We start from the raw sequence: 14,543 nt of genomic DNA, 5'->3' as shown, positions 1-14,543 counted from the left end.
AAAGAGGCGCACGTTATCCATAAACAGCAAAGTAGCTTAGATGTAAACAGGTTTTTAAGTGTGATCTATACTACATTCAAGTTTTTTTTCTTGAAAGAGTCTAAAAAATGTGTGCAAAAATGTTGTGACTTTTCTCCTATTGGGCAAAGATTTGCAACTTTTTAATACCAACACATAGGGTAAAACCACTGATAAATTCCCATCTATGGCTTAAAGGGGTACTCCGGTGCTTAAACATCTTATCCCCTATCCAAAGGATAGGGGATAAGATGCCTGATCGCGGGAGTCCCGCAGCTGGGGACCCCTGGGATCATGCACGCGGCACCCCGTTTGTAATCAGACCCGAAGCGTGTTCGCTCCGGGTCTGATTATGGTCGACCGCAGGGCGGGCGGCGTGTGACGTCACGCCTCCGCCCCCGTGTGACGTCACGCTCCACCCCTCAATGCAAGCCCACGGGAGGGGGTGTGATAGCTATCACGCCCCCTCCCGTAGGCTTGTATTGAGGGGCAGAGCGTGACGTCACACGGGGGCGAAGGCGTGACGTCACACGCCGCCGGCCCTGCGGTCGCCGGTAATCAGTCCCGGAGCGAACACACTCCGGGCACTGATTACACACGGTGTGCCGCGTGCATGATCCCGGGGGTCCCCAGCAGCGGGACTCCCGCGATCAGGCATCTTATCCCCTATCCTTTGGATAGGGGATAAGATGTGTAAGCACCGGAGTACCCCTTTAAACAACCATTTCATGAGAATCCATGGCAGCAGAGATCCTAAGCTGGATGTAAACTTTGCTCAGTCTCCAATTTGCATTTTTTTGGTTTATTGCATTATAAAATACAATTACTTAACTAAATGTATCATTGCATGATGCCTATCAAATCTGCTTTAAACAGTCATGATATAGATACAAGGTTCAATGACCCCACACACAGTTTCATTACAGGAATAACCTTATGGTGCAGGTGCAGATACAGTCATACAATAAAGTCTTATTATCAGCATTGATGTATGTAAAGCTCAATAATGGCTACAGGACTTCTCCATCTTTCTTTTCACTACGCAGTCCTTACTTGCAGCAACAACATAACATGTTATGTTTGCTCTCAGGAACAAGCAATTTCACCTCTCTATATTTGTCCTGTGTCAATAATCAAATGTTTCATTTTTTAAAGGGACTATACAGGATTACAAAGATATTTCTGCTTTCTTCCAAAAACAGTGCTGTACCTGTCCAAGGGCTGTACCGTGTTGCAGGTCAGTATCATTCACTGCAGTGGAGCTGAGATGCAATACCAAATTTTGACAAGGGTGATGCTGTTTCTAGATTTTACTAATCATATTTAACCCTTTTATCGGAACTATGCAGATAATACAGTATATGTTAGGGAAATGGTCTTTAAACATTTTTCTGATATGTTTCTTAATAAACCACAGTTATGTGTATGGGACCAGTAATAATAAAACCTTTGGCTATAAGAGACATCTTTATTTCTTATGGGAGTGTTCTGCTGCTGTGATGGATAACTGTCTGCCAAAACTTAGCTTTCTGCATCCTCTTGGTGATAGCTGGATGTTACACAGGAGGCAATAGATAACTATTAGACGAGATGATATCCTGCTGTGATTCAGAACTTATCTTTCCTTAGATATTTGTAGCAATTGTTAAATACTCTATGTTATAATGAGCTTTGTGTTATTATTGCTGCACATATCACATCAATGTTCATTGCACTATTAAAGGTGTTCTCATCATCAGCATTTTGGTGTTCTGAAAAGCATACAAATTATGAACATACAACATGGTCACGCTCTATTCACATCATGTTTTCCAGTTTCTGATGGATGCATGCATTTCTGATGTATGCGCTTAATGAGTACATAGGTTTCTATTAGAAAGTATATTGCAACATTTCTCCAGTTTCTGTCATTTCTGTTGCATTCCATTTTTTTAAGGTAACCATGATAGTGTAGACATCTGTCACGAACTGGCAGGACTGGTAGTGGATCCTCTGGACCAGAGAGGCGATGACGCGGGTTGTACCAGAGGACCGGTTCTAAGTGGTTACTGGTTTTCACCAGAGCCCACCGCAAAGCGGGATGGACTTGCTGCGGCGGTAACCACCAGGTCGTATCCTCCAGTAGCAACTCGACCTCTCTGGCAGCTGATATGGCGTGGTACACAGGGAGCAGGTAGGAGCGTAGTCGGACGTAGCAGAGGTCAGGGCAGGCGGCAAGGGTTCAAAGGCGAGAAGGCGGTAGCAACGGGTTCGGCAACAGGCAGGGCAAAATACACAATATGGAACGCTTTCTCAAAGGCACTAGGGCACAAAGATCCGGCAAAGGCAGGAAGGGGCAGGATACTTTTATAATAGGGTCCTTAATTAACCATTTGGGCCAGGCACCAATCATTGGTACGCTGGCCCTCTAAACTTAATGCAGCCGGCGCACGCGCGCCCTAGAGAGCAGGGGCGTGCGCGCCGGGATACATCGAGCGGGGAGAGGTGAGTGAGAGTGGGATGCGGATCGCGTGCGGGGACGAGCCGCCACGCGACCCGCATCCCCGCCGCTGGACCCAGGAACATTGCACCCCCGGTCAAGGTGAAGGACCGGGGCGCGCAGGGCTGCAGCGGGAGGCGGACGCTCCGGTCCAGAGGCAGAGACCGGAGCGCTCGTCATAACAGTACCCCCCCCCCCTTTGGCCTCCCCCCCTTTTTGGTACCCTGGAATTTGAGGATGAGACTGCCTCCCAGTCAACCAAAAAAGTTTTTCTCCCTCGGACAAACTTAAAAGCCAGGATCTCCCTCACGGAGAAGACGTCCGAAGTCCCGGTCACAGGAGCAGGGGAAATGTCCTTAGGGGAGAAGCGATTAAAAACTGCCGGTTTCAAGAGGGAAACATGGAAGCAATTAGGAATTCTTAGAGTAGAGGGGAGATGAAGCTGGTAGCAAACAGGATTAATTCTCCTCTTGACTTTATAGGGTCCCAGAAAACCAGGGCCCAATTTATAACTGAGTACTCTGAAACGAATGTATTTAGAGGAGAGCCAGACTTTATCCCCGGGAGCATAGAGAGGAGGGGCCCCGACGTCTCTTATCGGCCTGGATTTTCATGCGGTAGGAGGCCAATAAGAGGGATTGACGTGTCTCATGCCAGATGGAAGCGAAATATTGTACCAGATCATCCACCGCAGGTACTCCAGAAGTGGTAGGGATGGGCAGGGGTGGCAACGGGTGACGACCAAACACCACGAAGAAGGGTGACTTATTAGAAGCAGAAGAGTCCTTGTGATTGTAAGAGAACTCTGCCCAGGGAAGAAGGTCGACCCAATCATCATGTCTGGAGGAGATAAAATGACGGAGGTAATCTCCCAGGATTTGGTTAATCCTCTCTACTTGGCCGTTGGACTGGGGATGATAGGAGCATGAAAAGTCCAACTTGATCCTTAGTTGTCCACAGAGGGCCCTCCAAAATTTAGAAACAAATAGTACCCCCCTGTTGAACACTATGTGAGAGGGCAGTCCATACAGGCGGAAAATGTGGCGTAGAAATAGTTTAGCCAGCAATGGTGCAGAAGGTAGAGAGCGCAATGGAGTAAAGTGGGCCATTTTGGAAAAACGGTCCACGACCACCCAGATAACAGTTCTACCGTGGGATGGAGGCAGATCCGTCACAAAGTCCATAGTGATGTGGGACCAGGGAGATTCAGGGACTGGAAGGGGTTGAAGCAACCCTGCCGGTTTTTGGTGAGGGGTCTTGTCTCAGTCACAGACAGAGCAAGCCTGGACGAAATCAGCCACATCTTTTTCCACAGAAGGCCACCAGTATCTTCTGGAGATCAACTGCGTAAACTTACGGATTCCAGGATGGCCAGCAACCAAGGATGAATGTCCCCATTTAAGTATTTTCAAACGGAGACGAGGGGCAACAAAGGTCTTTCCTGGAGGGAGACTTCGCAAGTCCACTGGAGCCACGGTGACCAACTGCTCAAGAGGTACGATGTACTGAGGCTTGACCTCTTCTCCAGAGATATCTGAGGAGCGAGAAAGTGCGTCAGCTCTGATGTTCTTGCTCGGGGGTAGAAAATGGATCCGGAAATCAAACCTTGCAAAAAATAGAGACCAGCGGGCTTGACGGGGGTTCAGTCTCTGAGCCGACTGGAGGTAGGAAAGGTTTTTATGGTCCGTAAAGATGTTCACGGGGTGTAGAGATCCTTCAAGTAAGTGTCTCCATTCCTCCAAAGCCAACTTAATGGCCAGCAGTTCTCTGTCTCCTATGGAATAATTTCTCTCGGCGGGAGAGAAAGTTTTAGAGAAAAAACCACAGGAAACCGACTTGCCCTTCTCAGTCTTCTGCGTGAGCACAGCTCCGGTGCCCTCGGAGGAGGCATCTACCTCCAGGTAGAAAGGTTTGGAGGGGTCAGGCCTGGGCAGGACTGGAGCAGAGGCAAAGGCTGATTTGAGAGCACAAAAGGCCTCTTCGGCCTGTGGGGGCCAAGTCTTAGGGTTAGCTCCCTTTTTGGTCAAAGCCACGATAGGTGCCACAAGGGTAGAGAAATGTGGTATGAACTGTCTGTAGTAGTTTGCGAATCCAAGAAATCGCTGTATGGCCCTTAGGCCAGAAGGACTAGGCCAGTCCAGGACTGCGGAAAGCTTGGCAGGATCCATCTGTAGACCCTTGGCAGAATTAATATAGCCCAGGAATGGCAAGGCGCTCAAACAGACATTTCTCAATTTTGGCGTAGAGGCGGTTACTTCTGAGTCGGGTGAGAACTTGTCGAACATGGACTCGATGTTGATCCAGATTAGATGAAAAAATAAGGATATCATCCAGATATACAACAACACAAGTGTAGAGAAGGTCCCGGAAGATGTCGTTAAAGAACTCCTGGAAGACGGCCGGTGCATTACAGAGTCCGAAAGGCATGACTAGATACTCAAAATGACCGTCTCGGGTATTGAAAGCAGACTTCCATTCATCACCCTCTCGTATCCGAATGAGGTTGTAGGCCCCTCTAAGATCCAACTTAGTAAAGACCTTGGCTCCTTGCAAACGGTCAGAGTTCTGCAATCAGGGGAAGAGGGTAACGGTTCTTGATAGTGATGTTATTGAGTCCCCGATAGTCTATGCATGGCCGTCTTTTTTGGTAACAAAGAAGAATCCTGCTCCGGCAGGGGAAGAAGACTTTCTTATAAAACCTCTCTTTAGGTTCTCTCGTATATAGTCGGACATGGCAAGAGTCTCGGGAGGTGAAAGAGGATAAATTCTGCCCCGGGGTGGAGTAGAACCGGGTATGAGGTTGATTGGACAGTCAAAGGATCTGTGAGGAGGAAGGACCTCGGCTTGTTTCTTGCAGAAGACATCCGCAAAGGAGTGGTATGGCTCGGGCAGGCCAGGAGGCGGAGAAACTTGTGGGTTCCGTTTGACAAGTATAGGCTTGAGACAACGATCAGAACAGGAGGAACCCCAACGCAAGATCTCCCCGGTGGACCAATTCAGGACTGGAGAATGACTTGATGCCACGGCAGGCCCGGGAGGAGTTCGGAAGAGCAGAAGGGAAAGACAAGGAACTCCAAAGTCTCAGTATGAAATATCCCAATGCCCATCTGTAGAGGTTGGGTGCAATACTGCACCGTGGTAGAGTCTCTCACCGTTAACAGTAGAGATTAAGAGCGGCTTGGATAAACGGACTATAGGAATACGGTACTTGTCTACCAAGGAGGCGTGGATGAAGTTGCCGGCTGAACCGGAATCCAAGAAGGCGGCAGCGGAGAAAGAGGACTTGGAAGATAGGGACAACTGCACGGGTATGATGAGGCGTGGAGAGGAAGAGTCCACACCTAGCAATGCCTCTCCTACGTTTACTAGGTGCGAGCGTTTCCCGAACATGGTAGACGTAGTGGACAGTCTCTAAGGAAGTGCTCGGTACTGGCACAGTAAAGACACAGGTTCTCGTCTCTGCGTCGGCTTCGTTCTTGCGGAGTCAGGCATGACCGATCCACCTGCATGGCCTCCACTGCGGGAGACCCAGTAGCAGGTTGAGGTGGACGCAGAGAAACAGGAGCCAGACGAGGGTGGCATCTAGGAGGAGCCTTTTCCAGGAGGAGTTCCTCATGTCTCTCGGAGAAACGTTTGTCTATCCGAGTGGCCAGCAAGATGAGGTCACTAAGGGTGGAATGAAGCTCACGTGCAGCCAGAAAGTCCTTAATCTCGCTGTTAAGTCCCTTCTTGAAAGAGGCACAAAGAGCTTCATTGTTCCAGTTCAGTTCAGAAGCTAGGGTGCGGAACTGAATGGCATAGTCCCCCACGGTAGAACTTCCTTGGGTCAAGTTCAATAAAGCAGTTTCTGCGGAAGAAACACAGGCAGGTTCCTCGAAAACACTCCGGAACTCCTTGCAGAAGTTCTGGACGGAAGAGGTGGCTGGATCAGTGCGGTCCCATAGCAGTGTAGCCTAGGCCAGGGCCTTCCTGGACAGCAGGCTGAGGATGAAGGCTACCTTGGCTCGCTCAGACGGGAACTGGTCGGACTGTAACTCGAGGTGGAGGGAGCACTGCGACAGGAACCCACGGCACTGCTTCGGATCTCCGTCATATTTGTCAGGCAGGGACAAACGGACTCTGGAACCGGTGGCAACTGCAGGAGGAGGTGATGCAGCAGATGCAGACGGAGGGACTGGCTGTTGCTGAGCAGGCAGAAGCTGCTGTATTATACCTGTCAGCTGAGCCAGCTGTTGACCTTGCTGGACCACAATGGAGGTCAGGTCCGCTAGGCTTTGCAGAGGTACATCAGCGGGATCCATGGCCGGATCTTGCTGTCATGAACCGGCAGGACTGGTAGTGGATCCTCTGGACCAGAGAGGCGAGGATGCGGGTTGTACCAGAGGACCGGTTCTAAGTGGTTACTGGTTTTCACCAGAGCCCACCACAAAGCGGGATGGACTTGCTGCAGCGGTAACCACCAGGTCGTATCCTCCAGTAGCAACTCGACCTCTCGGGCAGCTGATATGGCGTGGTACACAGGGAGCAGGCAGGAGCGTAGTCGGACGTAGCAGAGGTCAGGGCAGGCGGCAAGGGTTCAAAGGCGAGAAGGCGGTAGCAACGGGTTCGGCAACAGGCAGGGCAAAATACACAATATGGAACGCTTTCTAAAAGGCACAAAGATCCGGCAAAGGCAGGAAAGGGCAGGATACTTTTATAATATGCCCCTAATTAACCATTTGGGCCAGGCACCAATCATTGGTGCGCTGGCCCTTTAAACTTAATGCAGCCGGCGCGCGCGCTGGGATACATGGCCTGCATACACCAGAGCAGGAAGAGGTGAGTGAGAGTGGGATGCGGATCGCGTGTGGGGATGAGCCGCCATGCGACCCGCATCCCCGCCGCGGGACCCAGGAACATTGCGCCCCCGGTCAGGGTGAAGGACCGGGGCGCGCAGGGCTGCAGCGGGAGGCGGACGATCCGGTCCAGAGGCAGAGACCGGAGCGCTCGTCATAACAACATCTATGCTATTCTGTACTGCAAAAAAAAAAAAACAACACACACACAGAAAAAAAACAAAACAGATGCACTGGTTTCTCTCTTGATCTGTCCTAAATATGATATGTGAAGTATAGCACATTGGATTGTGCTGTATCATATTTTGTCTGTTTTTTTGTGTATGTCTAATGTTTGATTTTACTGTATCTGACTAAAATGTGTCCACTTTTTCACATATGTTTTGCACTTAATCCAGCAAATGGAAAAACCTATACAGATATGTTGGCTGGTAGCTTTCATACATACCACAGAATGTACATAAAAGAGCAGTGCTGCTATGCCACTGTTTGCCTTCACTTGATACAGCAGTACCTTGCTGGATGGTCAACAATGTAGTGTAAAAAACTCTTACCTTGCCAACCATGCAGTATATAAACAATAGAAATTCATTCATAAATATGAGCAATGTAAAATATATGTACAGTCTTATAAATATTTCAAAGTCTTCATGATTTGCCCATTTGTAAACCATTTAACGTCTCAGGTATGGAAATTTGAAAGGTTTCCTTACCTCGCTCAGTATCGTATAGGTAAACAAATCTTTGCCAGTCATAATCATTGAGAAGAGTTAGAATGGCTCCTTTAAGTGCCGGTCGCATCTGGATAACAAACTGTACATCTGCGTCTGTTGGGAAGCTTGGCGTGATGAATGAAGTGTGGAGGGCACCACAAAATGATGTAAGAGTATTCATTGACATTTGATCATAGAACCCAAAGATGGCATAGACCCCACGGGAAAACTGTGAACAGACTGAGAAAAAAAAAAACACAACCATAAATAAAGAGTTTTATAAAACATATAGGGGGAGATTTATCAAAACCTGTACAGAGGAAAAGTTGTCCAGTTGCCCAAAGCAACCAAACAGATCACTTCTTTAATTTTGCAGAGGCTCTGTTAAAATTGAAAGAAGTGAGCTGGTTGGTTGCTATAGGCAAGTTTTCCTCTGGACAGGTTTTGATAAATCTCCCCCATAGACAATGCAACAGGACAATTAAATATTATGGGTGAAAATCTATTTCAATGACTCAAGCAGCAATGGCAAGTCATTTTATTTCTTGTACATCAGAAATTGGCATTTGTTGAGTTGGACATAGTCCTGCAGGTCAGCAGTGGCAGGGTGTTGCTCTAGGCAATTTTCTGCTTAAAAGCCATGGGTCCTAGCATTCACGTGGATGTTACTTTGACATATACCATCTTCCGTAACATGGTTTCAGACCAAATAAAGCCCTTTATGGCAGCTTTATTCCCCAATGACAGTAACATCTTTTAGAAAGATGGAACCCTACAACTCTGCAAAAATTATTCATAGTTGTAAGAGGAACATGACATATGGTTCAAGGTTGACTTGACCTACTAATTTCCCAGATCTCAATCTGATCAGACATCTGCAGGATTTGTTTGAGCTTTACTTACATTTGATAAATTCTGCAGTTGTCTGACAATAAGTTGTTTAACCCCTTAATGACCATGGACTTGTATACACGTACAGGCAGGATGCACGTTCCCACACCAGGACGAGTATACACGTCCATGCTTCTAGTGAATGTTGCCCAATGCACCCACAAGTGTTCCAGAGCATAAAAAAAAGTGTAAAAAAAATAATACAAAATAAATTAAAGTGTTAAAAAACTGTAAAAACAATAAGTGTAAAAAAATTGAAAAAGTAAAAAATTTTTAATAAAAAATAAAAATACATTTATTAAATAAATATAATGAAAAATAAAAATACATAATGTATAGGATCACATGGCGCACATCTGCAGCATATTATATGCTGCAGAAACCCACCAGCAATCACAATGATGAGCTCCCTGCTGTGGCTGGGTAGCTTTGTGTCCACTCATAGCGGCGGATTTCTTGCTGGCAGTCATGAGCGGACACACTGAGCTACCCAGCCGCAGCAGTGATCTCGCCCTCGTGACTGTGACTTGTGACTGGGGGCTTCCGCAGTGTGAAATATGCTGCGGATGCACTCTATGTGACCATACACTGCGTCCAGTTCATACTGTGTTTCAGCAGTATGTTAGAGGTATCCGTCAGCATCACGTCAAAAAAAGTGATGCTGACGTCTACTGTAGCAGCTCCATTCATTTCTGAATGAGACGGTACAGTATACATTGGCATCCCTTTTTTGACATGACAACAAACACCTCTACTGCAGAAATGCTGTATGAATGGGGACTATGACCCAACCTCTCCCCCCCCCAACAAAATAAATCAGTTTTTTCAAGAATTATTATTTATTTTTTTACGCCCAGTGATGACTGGCATCATCACAACATGACGGATATATCCATCAGGAACTTTAACTGTCACAGACAGCCGCGCGTCACTGCTAGCCGACCATGGACCAGCCAATACACTTGTGGGGGTGCGGTACTGTTCTGAAAGCTCTTGGTCCTACCAGGCAGTCAGGCAACCAGATATGACCAAAGTAGGGTACTGCCCAGCCCGGAACGAACAGCGTAAAATATGGGGTGCATTTCCTCCATTTTTCCACGGACTTTGTAACCATTCCAGCCACACAAAAAGGACTCAAAGTACTCACTTTTGTCTAGGTGAATACTTTAGGGGGTGTAGTTTCCAAAATGGGGTCACTTGTGGGGGTTCTGTATAGTTCTGGCAGCTAAAACCCTTTGCAGGCATGAAGTGCGGCCCATAATCCATTTGGCCTAAAATTATGCCCTGAAAGCCAAATGGCGCTACTCTCCTTCTGGGTCCTACCACGAAGCCAAGGAGCCAAATATGGCCTAAGCGGGGGTATTTCCAAAAACGGGCAAAAGCTCAATAAAATATAGGGTGCTTTTCTTTCAATATCAGAAGGGATGTACAAAAAATATGTCCCACAAATGATGCATTTGTGAAAAAAGCTCATTTCGAATTTTTAACACTGACTTTGTAATAATTCCTGCCAAAAAACTATGGTGTTAAAATACTCACTGTACCCCCTAGCGAATGCCTTGAGGGGTCTAGTTTTTAAAATTGTGTCATTTGGGGGTTCCTATGTTCTACCACCTTCAAATTTCTGCAAACCTTGCATAGCACATAAAAAAAAAGATGTTCTTTTCAAATTTTGAAAATTTCAAATAAAATTGTTAGGCTTCTAATTCATTTAAAATGTTAGTTAAAAACAAAAGAAATGCTTTCAAAATAAAGTAGACATCTGAAAGTATAAGTTTCATAAACTATTTGGTCAGAAAGTATAAATATATGCAATCTATTAGTGTTAAAAATAGCAAAAAATCGTTATTTTTTTTATTTCATGATTTTTGTGCATTATAAAAAAAAAAACTACAAATTATATCGGCTTACTTTTACTATGTACATGAAGAACAACTTGTGATGGAAAAAAAAACGAATTATAATGATTGGCAAAACGTTACCAGAGTTATTCTCTAATAAAGTCAGACATCCCCGATTTGAAAAAACAGGCCTGGTCAGGGGCATACAGGTTTACTTGTATTGCTCCTTATTGGGGTTAAATTATTATTAGTTACAGTATATCTATGCATATGATCCGCTACAGCAGCAGCATCAAAATCTTTCTGTATTTTATGATGCTGGTTACCTGGAAACTTATGTGGATAAGATAATAACTTTAAAAAAAAATGGAAAGAATATGAATATCCCTTTTGATCATTTGTTATGTATCTCAGACCGCAATTCTTTCTCAGCAAAATACAGAAAGCATATGGAACAATAGTTACAAAAGGCTTGAGGCGTATATTGCTGCTGTGATTCTTGAAAACAGAGACTGATGGTTATCGAATTGGCTTGCAGGAAGCATGCTCCAAAACATTCCCTTAAGGATTCCACAAAGACTGCAGAAGCATACACATACAAAAAATGAATCATTTCTCTCAGAGTTTGCCTGGGGAATTCTCAAAAGGTGATCATCATTCATGGTTAATCCAACCAGAAGAAGGGAAAATATTACTACACAATCCTAGGATCATTATATTACTGCTTCTTCTATGACTGTTAGTGCTATTATTATGACTAATTACTAAGCATTTTGTGGCAATAACCAATAACTATTAAAAAAATTATAATTTCTAAGCATTATTAATAATCAAGCCATTAAGCTGAATGTTCTGTTTATGTAAATAGTTGTAATTTACCGCCCATCATCAAGTTACGTCTACTATTTTCATTAATATTTTTTTTAGTTATCAATATGTAAAGATTTTTCCTAGTCACCATAGATGGGTGCAGAACAGACCAAGATTTGGGCCAAATTAGAGGCCTATCTCAGGGGGGGGGGGGGTAAAGCTGGCCATAAAGCTAAGGTGATTATTATAGGGTGATTATTGGCAGAACAGACCAATATTGCCCTGTGTAATAGGAAAGCAATTAGCCAAAGAATAAGTAAATGCTCAATTGTCAGCTGATTGGGTCATTTGGACCCGTCAATAAATCATCAGGGCATATTACACCGAGAGATGTGCATCCCATCCCATGACAGCAATGGGTCATCCCTGCCCAAGCCTTATGCCTAGCCTTATAGGGTTCTGTAAACAAACACTTATCTACAAGATCAGCACATTTTTTTTTTTACAGTTTAGGGTCAGGCCATGTAATAGGACCTGAAGGATGCTGTTATTTGATGTTTATTTCATAGGGGAGCTGTATACAAATCATTTTCTACTGAAATAAATAAGGATTAGATATGCCAAAATACAAGACACTCAGTCATCTTTCTTCTCTATATCTGCTGCCATGTGTGATCCCCCCATACACACAGTAGGCTACCTATTGAGTATGATGTCTTAATGGTTGGCACTTTTGTCTTGCAGCAGTGCTGTCCTGGATTTCAATCCAACCTTCCTTTGAAATTGGCCCTTGTATATATTTTAAATAGGGAAATAAGATTGTCCCATTGGGGGCCGGAACCTAAGGAATAGTGATGATGTCAGTACAATACTGTGGGATATGTTGTTGCTATCTAAACAAGCTTAGCAGTGAAAAAAATATACTTTATAACAAGTTATGCTCGCAATGCGTATGGTCTAAAAGTCCTTGGTCCATAGGCCCAACATCGCCATTGGCTATTATTGACATGACAGAAGTCAATAGAGTGTCTTGTTGGCCTCTTTTGGGGTGGCATGTATGCATATCTCTTTTTTTTTTACTATTAAAAAAGCACATTGTATGCAGTGTCAAAAGCTAATATATGTCACTGTATTGCTATATAGGAGCAAACATCAGAGGAGTAAGAATACTACTGATATATGCCTCCAATACATAGAAAAAAAATTATTAGCGTACCCTGCTTAAATTATCTGTATTTACTAACATGAATCTAGTGTAAATATTAGGTCAAATAACAAGAAATTCAGGAGGAAAAAAACAACAACTTTGTGGCAGAGAACAAAAATCACTTCATAGATCGGATTGTATTGCTTATTTTTGCTCAAAGGGGTACTCCGGTGAAAACCTTTTTTCTTTTAAATCAACTGGTGGCAGAAATTTAAACATATTTGTAAATTACTTCTATTAAAAAATCTTAATTCTTCCAGTACTATTAGCTACTGAATGCTGCAGAGGAAATTCCTTTCTTTTTGGAACACTGATGACATCGCGAGCACAATGCTCTCTGCTGACATCTCTGTCCATTTTGGCAACCATGCAGTGCTGGGGACTTGGGTTCAAATCCCACTAAGGACAACAATAAATAAAGCGTTATTATTATTATAATAACGTCAGCAGAGAGAACTGTGCTCATGATGTCATCAGAGAGCATTCCAAAAAGAAAATAATTTCCTCTGTAGTATTCAGCAGCTAATAAGTACAGGAAGGATTAAGATTTTTTAATAGAAGTAATTTACAAATATGTTTAACTTTCTTCCACCAGTTGACTTAAAAGAAAAAAGGTTTTCACCGGAGTACCCCTTTAAGCTCTTTGAACACCAGAACATCAGATTAGAGATGTACAGTGACCCCTCGACCCACGATGGCCCCGACATACGATAATTTCAACATGCGATGGCCTCTCAGAGGCCATCGCATGTTAAAGGCAGCATCAACATACAATGCTTTTTTATGTCGGGCCATCGCATAAACGGCTATCCGGCAGCTCTGACTGCTTCAGCTGCCGCCAGATAGCCGTTTACGGTGCCCCGTGAGCTCCGGTGATGGTCACTCACCTGTCCTCGGGCTCCGGCGCGTCCTCTTCAGGATCCTCTGCATCGTCGGAGCTCTCTATCGACGTCATCACGTCGCTGCGCACGCCGTCCCGTCATCCAATAGGAGCGGCGTGCGTAGTGACGTGATGGCGGCGACGGAGAGCGCGGATGCCGGGGGAAGCAGAGGCGTTGCCGGAGCGTCGGGGACACCCCGGGGACGTGGCGACAGCGATGGACGGCGACATCCGGGGCAGCGGTGACGAGCGGTGACGGTCCGGATCGGCGGGGTCAGGTGAGTACAACTTCGTCTAACAGTGGTCTACAACCTGCGGACCTCTAGATCTTGCAAAACTACAACACCCAGCATGCCCGGACAGCCAACGGCTGTCCGGGCATGCTGGGTGTTGTAGTTTTGCAACATCTGGAGGTCCGCAGGTTGTAGACCACTGTCCTATACTTTACATTGCACAGATCCCTCAACATGCGATGGTTTCAACAAACGATGGTCTGTTTGGAACGGATTACCATCGTATGTTGAGGGACCACTGTACAGAGTAAGGATTTAGGGACTCATAACTGATAATATAAAATGTGGGATCAGCACAATTTGAGAATAATTGTGTTGGATGACATCTTGATTCTAAGCTTGTTGGCTTCAGTGTTATCGGTAAATACTGCAGATATGAGCAGTAGATTTCAGGAGTCCATAGTATCACACTAACATCCAGAATTTCACAGCCAAATTCCAATAAGAAACACTAAACCTTTTCCTTTAATACTAATGAATGACTTATTATCTACTCTGAACACGCCACAGGATGCCAATTGGATTTTATTGTACCATTTAAAGGGCAAATAAACCTTTTTTGTTTTTTTCTTTAAG

The 14,543-nt window shown here is 45.0% G+C and overlaps 1 protein-coding gene across 4 annotated transcripts in view; it reads right to left on the bottom strand.

The window, feature by feature from the left end:
- The window catches only part of GRIA3 (glutamate ionotropic receptor AMPA type subunit 3), a 386,650-nt gene that overhangs the window by 274,251 nt on the left and 97,856 nt on the right, over positions 1-14,543 (bottom strand). For all 4 annotated transcript variants that reach the window (XR_008847817.1, XR_008847815.1, XR_008847816.1 and 1 more), the window contains exon 3: positions 8,046-8,285. Coding sequence is in view for 1 of the 4 variants with exons in the window: in XM_056539722.1 (XP_056395697.1) it covers positions 8,046-8,285 (240 nt within the window). In the remaining 3 variants the exon portion in view is untranslated. The remainder of the gene's footprint in view (positions 1-8,045; positions 8,286-14,543) is intronic.

The sequence above is a fragment of the Hyla sarda genome, chromosome 9 (assembly GCF_029499605.1).
Source record: "Hyla sarda isolate aHylSar1 chromosome 9, aHylSar1.hap1, whole genome shotgun sequence".
Classification (NCBI taxonomy): domain Eukaryota; kingdom Metazoa; phylum Chordata; class Amphibia; order Anura; family Hylidae; genus Hyla; species Hyla sarda.
Note: the sequence above shows the minus strand (reverse complement) of the source record. Positions and strands in the feature narration are given on the sequence as shown.